Source organism: Mus caroli, chromosome 15 (genome assembly GCF_900094665.2).
Source record: "Mus caroli chromosome 15, CAROLI_EIJ_v1.1, whole genome shotgun sequence".
In the NCBI taxonomy this organism is placed as follows: domain Eukaryota; kingdom Metazoa; phylum Chordata; class Mammalia; order Rodentia; family Muridae; genus Mus; species Mus caroli.
The window spans coordinates 97,087,001-97,101,376 of NC_034584.1; the positions used below are offsets into that span (position 1 = coordinate 97,087,001).

Consider the following 14,376-nt stretch of genomic DNA (forward strand, 5'->3'; position numbering starts at 1 on the left):
TCTGAGATCAGGCAGTGTATTGATTGAATTAACTCTAAACAGGTAATGAGAGATCCAAACACCAAGAGATCCAGGGGCTTTGGGTTTGTCACATATGCCACTGTGGAAGAAGTGGATGCTGCCATGAATGCAAGACCACACAAGGTGGATGGAAGAGTTGTGGAACCTAAGAGAGCTGTCTCTAGAGAAGTGAGTGGTTTTTCTTAATAGGTTTTTCTCTTTAACCTGAGACTATGATTGGGGCAGTCCTCAATTGGGAGATACCCCCCCCCCCCAGTGGAATTAAAGGCGTGGGCCGGGAGGTGGTGGCCCACGCCTTTAATCCCAGCACTTGGGAGGCAGGGGCAGGTGGATTTTTGAGTTAAAGGCCAGCCTGGTCTACAGAGTAAGTTCCAGGACAGCCAGGGATATACAGGGAAACCCTGTCTCGTAAAATCAAAAAATTAAGAAAATAAAAAAGGTATGGGCCACCACAGCTTCCCAGTCATTTAGAAACTGCTGCTACTAAATAACTGAAGTCGTTTTTCCTTTTTAGGATTCTCAGCGACCAGGTGCCCACTTAACTGTGAAAAAGATCTTTGTTGGTGGTATTAAAGAAGACACTGAAGAACATCACCTACGAGATTATTTTGAGCAGTATGGGAAGATTGAAGTGATAGAAATTATGACTGACAGAGGCAGTGGGAAAAAGAGGGGCTTTGCTTTTGTTACCTTTGATGACCATGACTCTGTGGATAAGATTGTTAGTAAGTATCAGAGGACTGCGTGTTCCTTAATGACTCTGGAGTCCTCTTGTTTTTTTTTTTTTTTTTTACAGTCCTGAATCTACCTTTTTCTCTTAGTTCAGAAATACCATACTGTGAATGGCCACAACTGTGAAGTAAGAAAGGCTCTGTCAAAGCAAGAGATGGCTAGTGCTTCATCCAGCCAGAGAGGTGCGTTTATTTTTGGTTAGATTGTGGGGGCCAGTGTGAATTATTACAGGTTAGCCTAATGATCCAAAAATCTCTTTTAAGGTCGCAGTGGTTCTGGAAACTTTGGTGGTGGTCGTGGAGGCGGTTTTGGTGGCAATGACAATTTTGGTCGAGGAGGGAACTTCAGTGGTCGTGGTGTGTATAGTTTATTTTTGATTCCTTGTTGGTTTCAGAGCTTTTAAAAATTAACTGCTGCCCTGTGTTTCCAGCATTTATGGATTTTACCCAAATATAATTCTAGTACAGAATTAGATTTTGATAAGCATTCATGTATAAAGCCTGGTTTAAAGCTTTGGTTTCTTCCAGGTGGCTTTGGTGGCAGCCGTGGTGGTGGTGGATATGGTGGCAGTGGGGATGGATATAATGGATTCGGCAATGATGGTAAGTTTCCTAAGGAGTCTGTAAGTAATGGTTTCTGGAAACCTGTACCTTTAGAGTAGGCTAGTAGAAACTAAACTTAGTGCATGACAAAGTTCAATCAGTCCCATAAATGTGCATGCTATGAGCAGCCTTTAGCTATTATCTTGCATAGATTTTTTCCTGTTAAATACTTTTGTCTTATTGAGAAGACTTGTATTCTTGTAGGTGGTTATGGAGGAGGCGGCCCTGGTTACTCTGGAGGAAGCAGAGGCTATGGAAGTGGTGGACAGGGTTATGGAAACCAGGGCAGTGGCTATGGCGGGAGTGGCAGCTATGACAGCTATAACAACGGAGGAGGCGGAGGCGGCTTTGGCGGTGGTAGTGGTAGGTATCCAGTGATGCAGGTACTTGGCTTGGAGCTAGATTAGACTTCTAGAGTTTATGCCCGTGTTGGAAATTAAAGCTCTTAAAGCATTGTGGGTGCAGTGCATGGTGCGTTACAGTAGGCCTGCTCTGCTGTGCTACCTCCTCCTGGCTTTAAGCTGGGGCCGCCTCCCCCAAAATAAGTAGGTGGACGAGTGGTTAGTGGTGTCTTCAATGTGAGATAGTTAGATCCACACTACAGTTGGATTGAATGTCTAAACTCTGTTGGGACTTGAGGCATTTAGTTGATACATCCAAGAAATGTATGTATTGACCTGGAATACATAAAGGCCTTCAGTTCTTTCTAACTTGCCACTGAGAAACTTAAGTTGGGTTGATTTTTCTTTAAATGATGGATTATTAACTGAATGCCTCACTCAGAGAATGAAGCAGAAGGGTTTGGAGTTTGGAGTTGACAGAAGGTCTATAAGTATCATAATCTTTGATTCAGACCCTAAGCACTATTGGCTTGTCAATCCTCAAAGTCATCAATAGAGGCTTTTCCTTTTCTAGGAAGCAATTTTGGAGGTGGTGGAAGCTACAATGATTTTGGCAATTACAACAATCAGTCTTCCAATTTTGGGCCGATGAAGGGAGGAAACTTTGGAGGCAGGAGCTCTGGCCCTTATGGTGGTGGAGGCCAGTACTTTGCTAAACCACGGAACCAAGGTACAGTATCTATGACAGAAGACTGATAGTTAAATCTCCCTTCAAAGGACATCAACTATGAGGGTCATATAATCCTTATTAGGTCATTTTAATTCAGGCCAGGAACTTTAACAGATCATTAACAATTTCCACAGAACCATTGATACTACATTGGCACAAAGTATTAAAACATTGTCTTAATTCTTCAGGTGGCTATGGCGGTTCCAGCAGCAGCAGTAGCTATGGCAGTGGCAGGAGGTTCTAATTACATACAGCCAGGTAAGTGCCTCCTTTGTCTGTGTTTGCTAGATGTTATAATTGAACCCAGTAACCCAAATGTAGCTGAGCAGTACAACATAGTTAACATTATAATTGCAGTAAAATGGTGGATATTAAGTTAATATGCAGTTCAGCAAAATTTGTGGGAAACAACTTGCTCTATTGGATTGTAGCCTTGAGTCTTAATGTGTTTTAGATTAACAACTTTATTCCATATTGTTCAACAGGAAACAAAGCTTAGCAGGAGAGGAGAGCCAGAGAAGTGACAGGGAAGCTACAGGTTACAACAGATTTGTGAACTCAGCCAAGCACAGTGGTGGCAGGGCCTAGCTGCTACAAAGAAGACATGTTTTAGACAATACTCATGTGTGTGGGCAAAAACTCCAGGACTGTATTTGTGACTAATTGTATAACAGGTTATTTTAGTTTCTGTTCTGTGGAAAGTGTAAAGCATTCCAACAAAAGGTTTTACTGTAGACCTTTTCACCCATGCTGTTGATTGCTAAATGTAATAGTCTGATCATGACGCTGAATAAATGTGTCTTTTTTTTTTTTTTAATGTGCTGTGTAAAGTTAGTCTATTCTGAAGCCATCTTGGTAAACTTCCCCAACAGTGTGAAGTTAGAATTCCTTCAGGGTGGTGCCAAGTTCCATTTGGAATTTATTTATGGTTGCTTGGGTGGAGAAGCCATTGTCTTCAAAAACCTTGATGTTGTTAAACTGCCAGTTACTGTTGTAACTTTTAATGAGTTTCACCATTGAAAGGGTCATCCAAGCAAGGTCACAATTTGGTTATAAAATGGTTGTTGGCACACCCTATGCAATATCAAAATTGAATAACGGTATCAGATAAAATAACAGTTGGGAATGAAGCTTGTGTATCCATTATCATGTGTACTCAATAAACGATTTAATTCTCGTGAATGGAATGACAACTGTATGGATTTGGGACTGGCAGAGATTTGGACTTTCCCTACCCAATGCCCCTGGTAAATGCTCATTGTTTGTTACCACAGTGCAAGTTCAAAGCTCTGCCAGCAGAGAGGCCAACTGCTGGTAATGCCACCTATATAAGTCCAGAGATTAGCATTGTTGGGGCATCTTAAAAACTGATAATTAGTAAGAACTCTAATTGCCCTAACCCATAGGCTGTAGTGAAGGAAAACTGCAGTTTAACTGGGTTGTGAGTGGGTGTGCTTTGGGTTTTTTTTTTGTTGTTGTTTTTAATTTTAGATGATTCTAGTTCATTGGAATTTTAAATTACAAATATAATTAACCATGATTATGTGTAATTCTGTATTAACGGCAGTTTTCCTTCACACTTCTGTCCTCAAGTGTTAATTGTATAGAAAATGAGTTCAAAACAATTACTCTCCAATTGTTACTTGTGCATAGGTTCTTAAGAGTTTCCCATTTGATGCCCCTTTTAAGTGCCATTGTACTGGGTAGCATAGATGAATGTTTACCACAGGACTATGTATTCCAACTCATGGGTGTATATATATTGCTTGGAAGTTTTGGTGGAGGGGGGTGGGGGGAGTGGGAGGTGAGGGTGGGGGAAGCATGGATGGTAGTTCCATGATACTGGCTGAGTTTGCAATAGCAGGTGGAACCTTAACTATTAAGGGAGTTTGCAGATACCTCAGGAATCGGGACAATGCCTTTAAAGATCCAGGAGATGTTCAGCTACTAGGAACTGCTAGCAAGTATAGCGCGAATGGCTTCCAGCTCAGAATCTCTACAGCTGAGAGTAGACACTTGTGGTATGTGGAGTACAGATAAGCCAGGGGCAGGCCACGGCACCTCCATGAAAGCTAGGAGGGAGTGAAGTTTGAGTGACCATCGCAAGGAAGGAGGCAGACGAGAGTAAGGCACACCTGACTCTTAGGACTAGCAGGCAGAGCCAGAAGGAAAGGTTTATTGCTATGCTGCTAGGTAAGAACAGATTTTACTTACATCCATATAGTTGTAAAGTCCAATTTTCTGTTGGATTTCTCTTAATTATATTGAGCCAAAACTAGTCCAGTTAAGCTGCACTTGGTTTTTCTGGAGATGAATTGTTTTAATTTAATTAATGCCCTATTAATCTTTCTTAAAGGAAGTAGATGCATTTCTATTTGTGACAATACGTTTTGGCCTCTTAATTTTATTTAACCTTCCTTTGACCCATTTTCTTAAAAGTAATGGCTCAAAGTAATATTAGATAACATTTCCCCAAAATGGTGGGAGGATGGGTGGGTTGCTAATGGGAGGGGGTGGGACTAGTTTAATGATGGGAATTGGCCTCACAAAAGGTTAGTTCTAAATGTTGTTTGCTTTTCTAGGAATCTGCTATGAGGCTTAACTGCTGTCATAAAATTTGTTTAAAAAATTCTGCAGAAGTTGTTGGCCAAAAGGTGAGTTTCTGTGACTACTTCGGTAAGATGTACATAGAAACCAGGAGATGTTAGGAGAAATCTAGATGGAGCCACCACTGTCTATGTAAAACTGCATCATTCTCTCTCTTCTCCTTTACAGGAACATCCTTAAGACAGCAGCCTTTATTCTGGGCCACTGTACTGCACTCACTGCCATGCAGTTGGGTTTTAGCTGTACTGCTAAAAATCATTCAATTTTGTGAATGGCTTACTTTGGTTTTTTTTTTTTAATAAACTTTTTTAATTAACTCCTGTTTCTTGTCTTCCTTTGTGACATATATAGCAACATTGGGTTGGAATCCACATTAAAATCATGGTGGCGTGGTGGCGCGGGCCTTTAATCCCAGCACTTGGGAGGCAGAGGCAGGCGGATTTTTGAGTTCGAGGCCAGCCTGGTCTACAAAGTGAGTGCCAGGACAGCCAGGGCTACACAGAGAAACCTTGTCTCGAAAAACCAAAAAAAAACAAAAAAAAATCATGGTGGCAAATGCCTCCAGTCCCAGCACTTGGAAACCCAAGCATCTAATTTCCTTGGGGTTAGGGGTGAGGTCTGTATAGTTTACACCTGGAGAATTTTACCTCTAGCTTGTTCTTTACTGCCTCCATCTTTAAAAGAAACTGATAGCCTAAACTTTGAGACCCAAGTGATGAAGGACACAAAGATCTTTGCTCATTTTTTTCCTTCTTGGGTTTAGAAAGGGTTTCACAGTTTAACCTGACTGGTCCTGTCCTTGCTGAAATTTAAGGTGTTCACCCAGCTTCTTTTTTTTTTTTAAATAGTCTCACTATGTGATCTTGACTGGCCTAGAATCTCCCTGCCTATACATATTTCAAAGTAAGAGGAAAGATAAGGTAGATTTGGTTCTTTTACAGGGTTAGGGTTAGGCCTGGCTGTCCTGGAACTCACTCTTGTAGACCAAGCCGGCCTACAGAAATCCACCTGTCTGCCTCCCAGGTGCTGGGATTAAAGGTGTGTGCCACCACCGCCCAGCTTGGTAAGGTAGATTTTTGAGTTGGGTGTGCCACACAACATCCCAATACTTGATAGGAAGATTGGATGATAAGGTCATTTTCCAGTATACAAGTAGATGGCCAGCTTGAGTTAATGTTTTGGTGAGTATTCCAGTAGCCAGTTAGCTTCAAGGAGACACCTGATCTCCAGGCTCCTGCGTGAATATAGAGAAAGGTTGGATTGTGGCACAACATACCTTTCATCCCAGCACTTTGGAGACTGGCAATGAATTTTGTATGAGTTGGAGGCTAACTTGGTCCACCCTGTCTAATGCCAGTCGTGGTGGGGCACGCCTTTAATCCCAGCACTTGGGAGGCAGAGACAGGTGAATTTCTGAGTTCAAGGCCAGTCTGGTCTACAGAGTAAGTTACAGGGCTACACAGAGGAAACCCTGTCTCAAACAGGGTTTGAGACAAAAAGTACATCTAAAAAGAATTGATAGTCCCCCAAGCACAAGGGCTGGTTTGTAGCCTCGGGTTGGTGAGCTCCTTGAGACTAGGTGCAATGCAGAGCTGAATATGGAGCATTGCTAAGGTGTAGGTATGAAATGCTTTCAAATTTAGTGCCTATTCAAACTCAGAGCATCTGGCCTCTCAGATGCAAAGTGAGAAGGAAGGAGAATACTAAATATCAGGTGGATGCTCCAGAGACCTTCCATAGAGGATACAGCCAACTTTGGTAGCTCTTGGCATTTAGGAATGGGGACCTGAGTGGGGTAGGGAGTCACCAAGGAACTGAAGGCACATTGCTGATGCCCAGCCGGGCGTGGTGGCGCATGCCTTTAATCCCAGCACTCGGGAAGCAGAGGCAGGCGGACTGAGTTCGAGGCCACCCTGATCTACAAAGTGAGTGCCAGGACAGCCAGGGCTACACAGAGAAACCCTGTCTCAAAAAACCAAAAAAACATTGCTGATGCCCAAATTTTGTATGTGCTCTAAGTGAGTTTAGGATTTTTTTTCCTTCAATAAACAGTGATTTCTGAGATAATTTGGCTTCCTAACCCTCAAAGAAGACACAATGGAAAGCTATTTCCACACAGCTCTTTATGAACCAAAGCTTGGACAAGAGGTGGAGGTGGGGACCTGAGAAGCCAACACTCACCTGGCCTCCAGGCAGACCTCACCAAATACTCCCAGGTGATGTGGTTACATCTGCCTTTTGGTCTGGAGAACTCTGAGCCTTGTGGGATTGGGAAGTGCCTTTATCAGAAGGGAATGAGGGAGTCTCTAGCACCAGTGTCCACCCCCTCTAGGCCAGCTCAATCTGTAGCCTCCATTTTGGTCCCACGGGGTACCAGAAAGATGGCCCCATCAGCAGCCTGTTGCAGTACATATTCCTCTGGTGAGTAACTGTTGCCAGATTCATCCCGAAGATGCTGGAAAATATCATGGTACAGCTCTGCCAGCTGTTGGCGCATGACTTCCAGAGTGCGGTCAGCCTCCCCTCGGGCTCTGAGAAGCCGCTCCCTTTCACTGCTCAGTCGCTCCAGCTCTCGCTCCAGCTGCACAATGGTTTCCAGTTTTCTCTTGCGACAGTTTTGGGCTGCCACCTTGTTCTTGCCGCGTCGACGGATGTCCCGAACTAGAGCCAGCTGGCTCTCTGTAAGCGGATACTGTGCCAACAACTCATTAAAGTCATCTACCGGCAAGTTAACTATCTTGTCCGTAGGGAAAGGAATCTTCATGGCCAGGGCTCGCCGCTCGTCCCGACTCCCTGCCTCCCCACGGACAGCAGGCTTAGCCCGCACTGGACCGGAGGATGACTCTAAGGCCAAGGGTGTCTCAGTGGGCGGAAGAGTATAGTTGGGATGGGCCAAAGAATTGGGCATAAGTGAGTAAGGATACTCCACCGGGTACATGTCCACGTACTCACTCCTCCGCCTGCCAGCCTCCACACCCTCTAGCTCAAGAGATTCTGCATCACTGTAGTTGAGGGATAATCCTGAGTCAGATTCTGGGTCTTCTTGGGGCTTGGGTTGCCCCACTGGCAGCCCAATGTCCAGGAGAGCTAAGTGGTCTGGGAGGGGCTCATTGAGCAGGCCTGAAAGGGTAAGTGGCTTTGACACTGGTATAGCTACATTACCATAGGAGTATGGTAGTTCTGGGACATGGGGAGTAGATGCTGGGAGCTCATAAGATGGTGGGGGAAGGGAGAAGCCTGCATCTGGATGAATTGAACAGGGGCAATATGTTGGAGGTGGCAGTGGCCCAGGGTATGGGGTGGGTGCTTGGGGCTCAAAAGATGGCTCACTTGGAACATTTAGACCCTGCAAAGAAAAAAAGAGGATTAAGAAGATCGACTATGTTGGGCAGTGGTGGTAAACACCTTTAATCCCAGCATCTAAGAGGCAAAGCCAATCTCTGAGTTCTAGGCTAGCCTGCACCATAAAGTAAACTCCAGGACTATATAGAGAAACTCTGTCTGGGAAAAGGAAAGAAAGAAGCTGGGCATGGTGGCACAGCTTTAATCTCAGTACTCTGGATGCAGAGGCAGTCAGATCTCTGAGTTCAAAGCCATCCTTGGTCTACAGAGTGAATTCCAGGACAGCCAGTACTACTCAAAGAAATCCTGTATCGTCCGGTGTGGTGGTGCACGCCTTTAATCCCAGCACTCAGGAGGCAGAGGCAGGTGGATTTCTGAGTTTGAGGCCAGCCTGGTCTACAGAGTGAGTTCCAAGACAGCCAGGACTATACAGAGAAACCCTATCTCTGGAAAAAGAGAGAGAGAGAGAGAAATCCTGTATCAAAAGGAAAAGAGGGAGACAGAGGGAAAAAAAGGAAAAGTAGTGAAGAGGAAAAGGCTGTTTAAGCAGGAATAAAAGTCACTGTTGAAACCTCAGAAGACAGCCTCACATTGAACTGGTTACAAAGCCTCCTCAAGCCAAATGGCTCCTGTTCAGTTATTTTCTTCAGGAAGACAAGGTCATTACTGGACTCTCAGAACCCTTTTCGGCTGTGGCTACCTAGGGTCAAAGGGTCAAGTTCAGGACTTTGCCATTCCCTGGGTGCCCAGCAGAGGGAGCCAGTGTGTGGGAGGAGGGTCTAAGGGCAGATCCTGAGGACACCGTGCCTGAGGTGGAATCGGGCACAGAGCCCAAGCTGGGGGTTAACTCTCTGTCCAGTCCCAGGTGCAGTGAGGAGGAGAACACATATTACAAACAAGGCCCCCAACTTACTTAGCGGAGCTATCCTGCTCAAGCCTAGCTGAGGACAAAGGCACCATTGTTAGACTAACAGACACCCCTTTGTCCTACATTCAGGAGGAGAGGACCCCAGCACAGTCAATCTCCCCTTTCTGAGGCCCTTTAACTAAGGCTCTGCTACCTGGAGAAAAGGAGTTTGTTGCTAAGGGCAAGGAGTGGTAATGAGGGAAGATGGACAGAGCTGGAAGAGAATCGGATCAGATGAGAAGATAAAAGAGAGGAGTAGAGCAGAGAATGGTAGAGAGAGGTGTAAGCAGAGCAGCTGGACAGAAGCCTACTACCCCAGCCAGAATCTTCCCTTCCCCCTGGTGTTCCTCATTACGCCCCTACTCTCTGCTTCTGGCCAGGCAAGAGCCCACCCCCTACTCACCTGCAGCTCAGTAATGGACATGATCTCTTGCCAAGTCAGTTCCATCTCTCCAAGCTCCCCAACAGGCAGCTGTGATAACCTGTTCCTGTTCTGCTGAGGAGGACACGGGGGCATCCTACTGTGCCAGCTGATGGCCCCAGGTCTCCACAAGCACAAAGGATTCCTGCAACCTGTGTTGAAGAAAGAAAGGTATTAGAGTTGCGCCTACCAAGTCAGAGGTTTATCCTGTCCTCGTGCAGAATTCCCAGGAGAAAGGAGCGTTGTCAGTGGCTCGCAGGTGCCATCAACCACCCTATGAACTGTAATGTTCTTTTCTTCAGTGGAGTACTCTCTACCTCACCTGATCTGACCATAGTCAGTCCTCTGGACACAGAGTAGGTATCCTTACTTTTTCTCAGCAAGTTGCCTTCGCTTACTCCCTAAAAAAGGTATTCCTGTCCAGAGACAAAATTCAGCCTTTCTCGGGTTTGGGGATTGAAATTTCATTTTCCATTCTGGAAGAAAACATCAAGAGTCACCCTTGCCTTCCTCTTGCATCCTCAGTTTAGGGTCTAAGCCTTTCATTGTTGTTTTTTAAAACAAGGTCTCGCTATGTGTCCCTGGCTATGTCCTAGAACTTGCTATGTAGACCAGGCTGGCTTCTAGCTCACAGAGATCTGACTGTTTCTGCCTCCCAAGTGCTGGAATTAAAGGCATGTACCACCACACCTAGTATTTCAGCCCTTTCTTCCCAAGAAGTGAGTGCTTAGAGATCCTCAAGGAGTGTGTTATGGGAAGTGTTAGTCAGACAGCCCCTCCCCTTCTCTGAGATAGGGCCCAAGCCTGCTGGTGATAGCAACCCTTCCCTCTCCTCCCATCCTTACTTAGGCTCCCCTGCCTGGGCCAGATAAGGGGTTTATCAGCTGCAGGCAGCAGAGGCAGAGGAGGAATGGGCTCCAGGAGACACTGGACCTTTACCCTTTGTCCCAGCAAGGTCATTTGGTCATGTCCCACCCAGCATAACCAGGGCTCCTTTCTCTTCCAAGGTCAACACTCAACAAAGATTTAAGCAAGCACTGGTCAAGACTTTTGCTAGCATTTTAAAAGCATAGCATATCAGGCTGGGCTTCACAAAGACCCTGTAAAGGCAGATCCTACAGGCAGATACTGAATAGATGGATGGTTGGAACCTGATCACATCCATTGCTGCATTCTAAACTCCTTTGGTTCCCAAAGTGCTGACTATCCACAACCCACGCCACTACAGGCAATTTACCTCAGCGAGTTCCCATAGTGTCTCAGCCCTTTTCTCTTCTGGACAATATCACTTTGGGCTCTCAAGTGCTGCCAATCCTTCTGTCCCTCTTTTTAATCTGGGTTCTAGCTTTCAGCTCTGCTACAAAGCAGCAGTGAGGTGTTGGGTAAGACACCTCACTGTACCTGGTTAGTTCTCCTAATAGTAAAGCCAGAAGGTTAGACAAGCCAACTTGAACTGGGGGAATCCCTTACAGCGTGGTCATTTGCAAACTCTTACCGTGGTTTTCATTATCTCCTCTTGGTTCATCTCTCTCCTCATCCTGCCTCCATATTCCCTGATACCATCTCTATCTAAATCTGTTTTCTTTGTGTCCAAATAGATTTCAAGTAGACTTGGCAAGGTTCTCCTGATATCTCAGGGCCAGACAGTACAGCATGCACATACATTCACATCCACACTACACATCATATAAATAAAAGAAACACCTTACAGAAGACCAGAGGATAGGGCTGTATGACCTCAAATTGTGTGACTTTATATTACCCATCACAAGGATAGCTCCTCCTGCTATCCATTATGGAGTCTCCTCTTGGACCTATCACAAAATGTATAGCCACTACCAAGTGTCCTTTTAACAACTGATCTGCCTAAGGTCCTGCCTCCACCCTCTTGCTATAATGCCATCCCCAGAAATGGGAGTTGATATAGGCACAGGCCTTTGACCGACGGGTAGAATGGGTGGGGTGTTTATGTCTGTCCAGGATGCCATTTCAACACCGGAACTCCACCCTCCCCACCCAGGTTCTGGCGGAAATTGCCCAAAGGCATAGTGAATGAAGAAGGAGTTTTCGGGTAGGCAGGAACTATACTGTTGTGTCAAAGTTCTTCACCCAGTCTACCTCTCTTTGTCTCACCTGTCTTCCTGGATCTGAATCTGAGGTACTATACAAAGATCTTGCCCTAGTAGGCAAGATTCTCCAGCTTTCAAGATGTATGGTCTTGGACAAATTGCATCACAGTTTCCAGCTAAATGGAGGAGTAGAGAACCTCACAACTGTAGAAGGAACAAGCTGCATCCAGTCAGAGAGCCACATTTACCTGGGGTGTATGGAAAACATGCCTGAAGGCCTTGGGCCTACTGAGCTGTATTCATGTGCAGGCCCCTAAGAACAACAATGCCCTAGACATAGAGGGGAGGCCAGACTCGCCTCAAGAAACACACATCTAGATGAATTTGCAAGAAAGAACATAAAGCCAGAAAGGGGAATAGCAAGTGGTCTATACTCTTCATCTAGCTGCAAACCCAGGCAAAGCTAGACTCCAAGTGGTACCTAGCTATCAGCCCTTTCCTATGAAGACCTGAAGTTAAGTCTTCTTCTTCCTGAGAAAAAAAAAAAAAAAAAAAAAAAAAAAAGAGTGTAGAGGGGGCAGGAAGAGGCTGGAGGCTGAGCAGAGGTTCATAAAGGAAACTACCAGACCATTGGCTTGTACCAGGCACAGGCCCTTTGGATCTTGGGAGGTTGCCTTTCAGAGGACCAGCAAGCTTGCAGCCAGTAGAACAGACTAGAAGCCAGACAGAAAGAATACCAGAGAGGGTAGTGAAAAGAGACAGGAATGTGAGCTAGTTTTCCAGGGGCTCTTTAGCAAACACTGCTCTTGTTTTACAGTTTAGCCTGCTTCTTCAGGTCATAAAACCACCGAATCTACTGGGGTGGTTATTCCCTTTGATCCTCCACACTGTAGATCTGGTAGAACTTGAGCCAACTGCAGAAACTTCCATTCTTCCTTTTCACCCTGGTGGTCCTACCTGCCTACTCTCCTTCCCTCCTTCCAAACCAACCCAGAGCCTTGAACACTCTACCACCATGCCAACACTCTACCACCAAGCTACATCCTTAGAATCTTCCAAATATCTTCTCACTATCCCAAAGACTTCACAGGTTACAAAACTTTCTAGGGATACAGGATCATTTGGAGAGGTAGGAGAAGAAGACATTTTGGCCTCCACTGCTAGCCCAAGACTTTGAACTTCTTTGACAGGGAGCTTGCTTCAGGGTACTGTATTGAGTCTTATTAGGTTACCCCACCTCTCTTGGTGTCAACACAGACAAAGGAAGGATTAGAGAGATATGAGTAAAACTTGGTGTGTAAATTAGCAGGTAAGCAACCTCGTTACAAAGATTAGGGAGAATTTCTCAAAAGGGAGAGGCACGCAGAGGCGAAATAAAGAAGAAGCCAATAGAACGAAGAGGGACGATTTGAGCCACGAAGGCTTAGTCCCCTGGGAATATATATATATATATATATATATATATATATATATATATATATATATTCAACATGATGCTTGGAAACAAGGAAAAGGGAATGAATTTCTGCTCTCCTGTGACTCTATCCCTAGAACTCTGGCTCATTGGAAGCAATAAGTAGAGGCTGCAGTCCGCAGATCTGGTGGCTCTCTTTTTCTCCCACAGCATCTCAACCTCCTGCTACTAGCAGCCAAGAGTTTCCATAGAAGCATCTACACTGAGATTGAATGCCCTCCTCTTTTCAGGTCCAGCTTAGGACTGTACAGGAGGAGAGGCAATGGGGGACAACTCAGCCAACTACCCCACCTTGCTGTAACAAGGCTTTTCAGAAGTTCAGACATCCGATATTTACGGTCCCTTTGCTTCCCCCAAATCTCAGATGGTCATGGCTACAGAATACCATGGGGAAGGGTACAAGGTGGCACCGTAGTACTGGAGCCTACTAGCTCCCCCAGTCAGCAGGCCAGTTGAAGGGTTCCTCCTGTTCACTCCCCTGCTCCTCCAGGGTGCTATTTAGTAAAGCATTGTGTGGCCCCCACCTACAACCTCCCACCCCAGCCACCCCCAAAGGTCCTAGAACAGCCAGGAAGTCATCTAAAAGTATCTCCAAGTAGTATTGCTCCTAATGTATCAGTTTCCTAAACCAGGAACAGTCTAGGAAGATGTCTTAGAAACATTCAGACAGAAACTTAGGTATTCCTCCCTGTACCTTCTCCACCTGCCCAGCCTGACCTCCCCAGAGCCCACTGAGGCGTCCCAGGCACCTGTGGCGGATTCCAAGCCCGGCGAGAAGAGAGATGAGGCTGCGGGTAGTGTCCCTGAGAGGCTGGGTCAGAGCTGACACCTCCTGGGCGCTGAGCGCTGCCTCTGAGCACTACTGAGGGCCGAGCCCCGCCCCCGGGCCATGGCTGGACGCGGAGCACTGGTTGGCCCCGGTAGAAGCGAGTGCACCGGCGGTCTCTCCGAAGCCCTCGGTCGGAGTTACCAGTGCTTCCTCCAACCCTTCCCTTTCCCCGCGGCCCTCTTCTCCTGCCCCTTCTGGCCAAGAGAGGAAACTTGAGCCCGGTGTGGTTTCTGCTGCACCCCGCCCCCGCCTCTCTGTGGCAGCGGGGGCACCCGGGACTCACAGGCTCCCGACCCTCTCC

At 46.0% G+C, this 14,376-nt stretch overlaps 2 protein-coding genes across 5 annotated transcripts; one reads left to right on the forward strand and one right to left on the reverse strand.

Annotated features, from left to right (window-relative positions):
* The first annotated feature begins 12 nt into the window (after positions 1 to 12).
* Hnrnpa1 (heterogeneous nuclear ribonucleoprotein A1) lies at positions 13 to 5,350 on the forward strand. 3 transcript variants are annotated; one of them, XR_003835002.1, is made up of 10 exons: positions 13 to 189; positions 536 to 746; positions 843 to 935; positions 1,017 to 1,109; positions 1,281 to 1,355; positions 1,560 to 1,718; positions 2,271 to 2,426; positions 2,615 to 2,684; positions 5,009 to 5,080; positions 5,202 to 5,350. XR_003835002.1 is itself a non-coding variant. In XM_029470139.1 (9 exons), the coding sequence occupies exons 1-8, from the start codon at positions 46 to 48 to the stop codon at positions 2,668 to 2,670; spliced, it is 987 nt and encodes a 328-aa protein (XP_029325999.1). In that variant the 5' UTR covers positions 13 to 45; the 3' UTR covers positions 2,671 to 2,684; positions 2,912 to 3,608. The 3 variants fall into 3 exon arrangements, 2 of the variants coding, with proteins under 2 accessions (XP_029325999.1, XP_021038873.1); XM_029470139.1 differs by lacking the exons at positions 5,009 to 5,080; positions 5,202 to 5,350 and adding an exon at positions 2,912 to 3,608; XM_021183214.2 differs by lacking the exons at positions 1,560 to 1,718; positions 5,009 to 5,080; positions 5,202 to 5,350 and adding an exon at positions 2,912 to 3,608.
* Positions 5,351 to 7,136: 1,786 nt separating this feature from the next.
* Positions 7,137 to 14,104, reverse strand: Nfe2 (nuclear factor, erythroid 2). 2 transcript variants are annotated; one of them, XM_029470026.1, is made up of 3 exons: positions 13,996 to 14,104; positions 9,686 to 9,855; positions 7,137 to 8,379 (listed from the first exon to the last, which is right to left on the reverse strand). In XM_029470026.1, the coding sequence occupies exons 2-3, from the start codon at positions 9,797 to 9,799 to the stop codon at positions 7,372 to 7,374; spliced, it is 1,122 nt and encodes a 373-aa protein (XP_029325886.1). In that variant the 5' UTR covers positions 9,800 to 9,855; positions 13,996 to 14,104; the 3' UTR covers positions 7,137 to 7,371. The 2 variants fall into 2 exon arrangements, with proteins under 2 accessions (XP_029325886.1, XP_021039682.1); XM_021184023.1 differs by lacking the exon at positions 13,996 to 14,104 and adding an exon at positions 9,961 to 10,439.
* Positions 14,105 to 14,376: the final 272 nt, after the last annotated feature.

What these genes read in the sequence shown, in the direction of transcription:
- Nfe2 (XM_029470026.1), bottom strand. Translation starts at nt 9,799, where the DNA reads ATGCCCCCGTGTCCTCCTCAGCAGAACAGGAACAGGTTATCACAGCTG. An exon ending in TGTCCATTACTGAGCTGCAG is followed by an intron (nt 8,380 to 9,685) that starts GTGAGTAGGGGG and finishes TTTTCTTTGCAG; the next exon opens with GGTCTAAATGTTCCAAGTGA.
- Hnrnpa1 (XM_029470139.1), top strand. Translation starts at nt 46, where the DNA reads ATGAGAGATCCAAACACCAAGAGATCCAGGGGCTTTGGGTTTGTCACA. An exon ending in CTCTGTGGATAAGATTGTTA is followed by an intron (nt 747 to 842) that starts GTAAGTATCAGA and finishes TTTTTCTCTTAG; the next exon opens with TTCAGAAATACCATACTGTG. An exon ending in TGCTTCATCCAGCCAGAGAG is followed by an intron (nt 936 to 1,016) that starts GTGCGTTTATTT and finishes ATCTCTTTTAAG; the next exon opens with GTCGCAGTGGTTCTGGAAAC.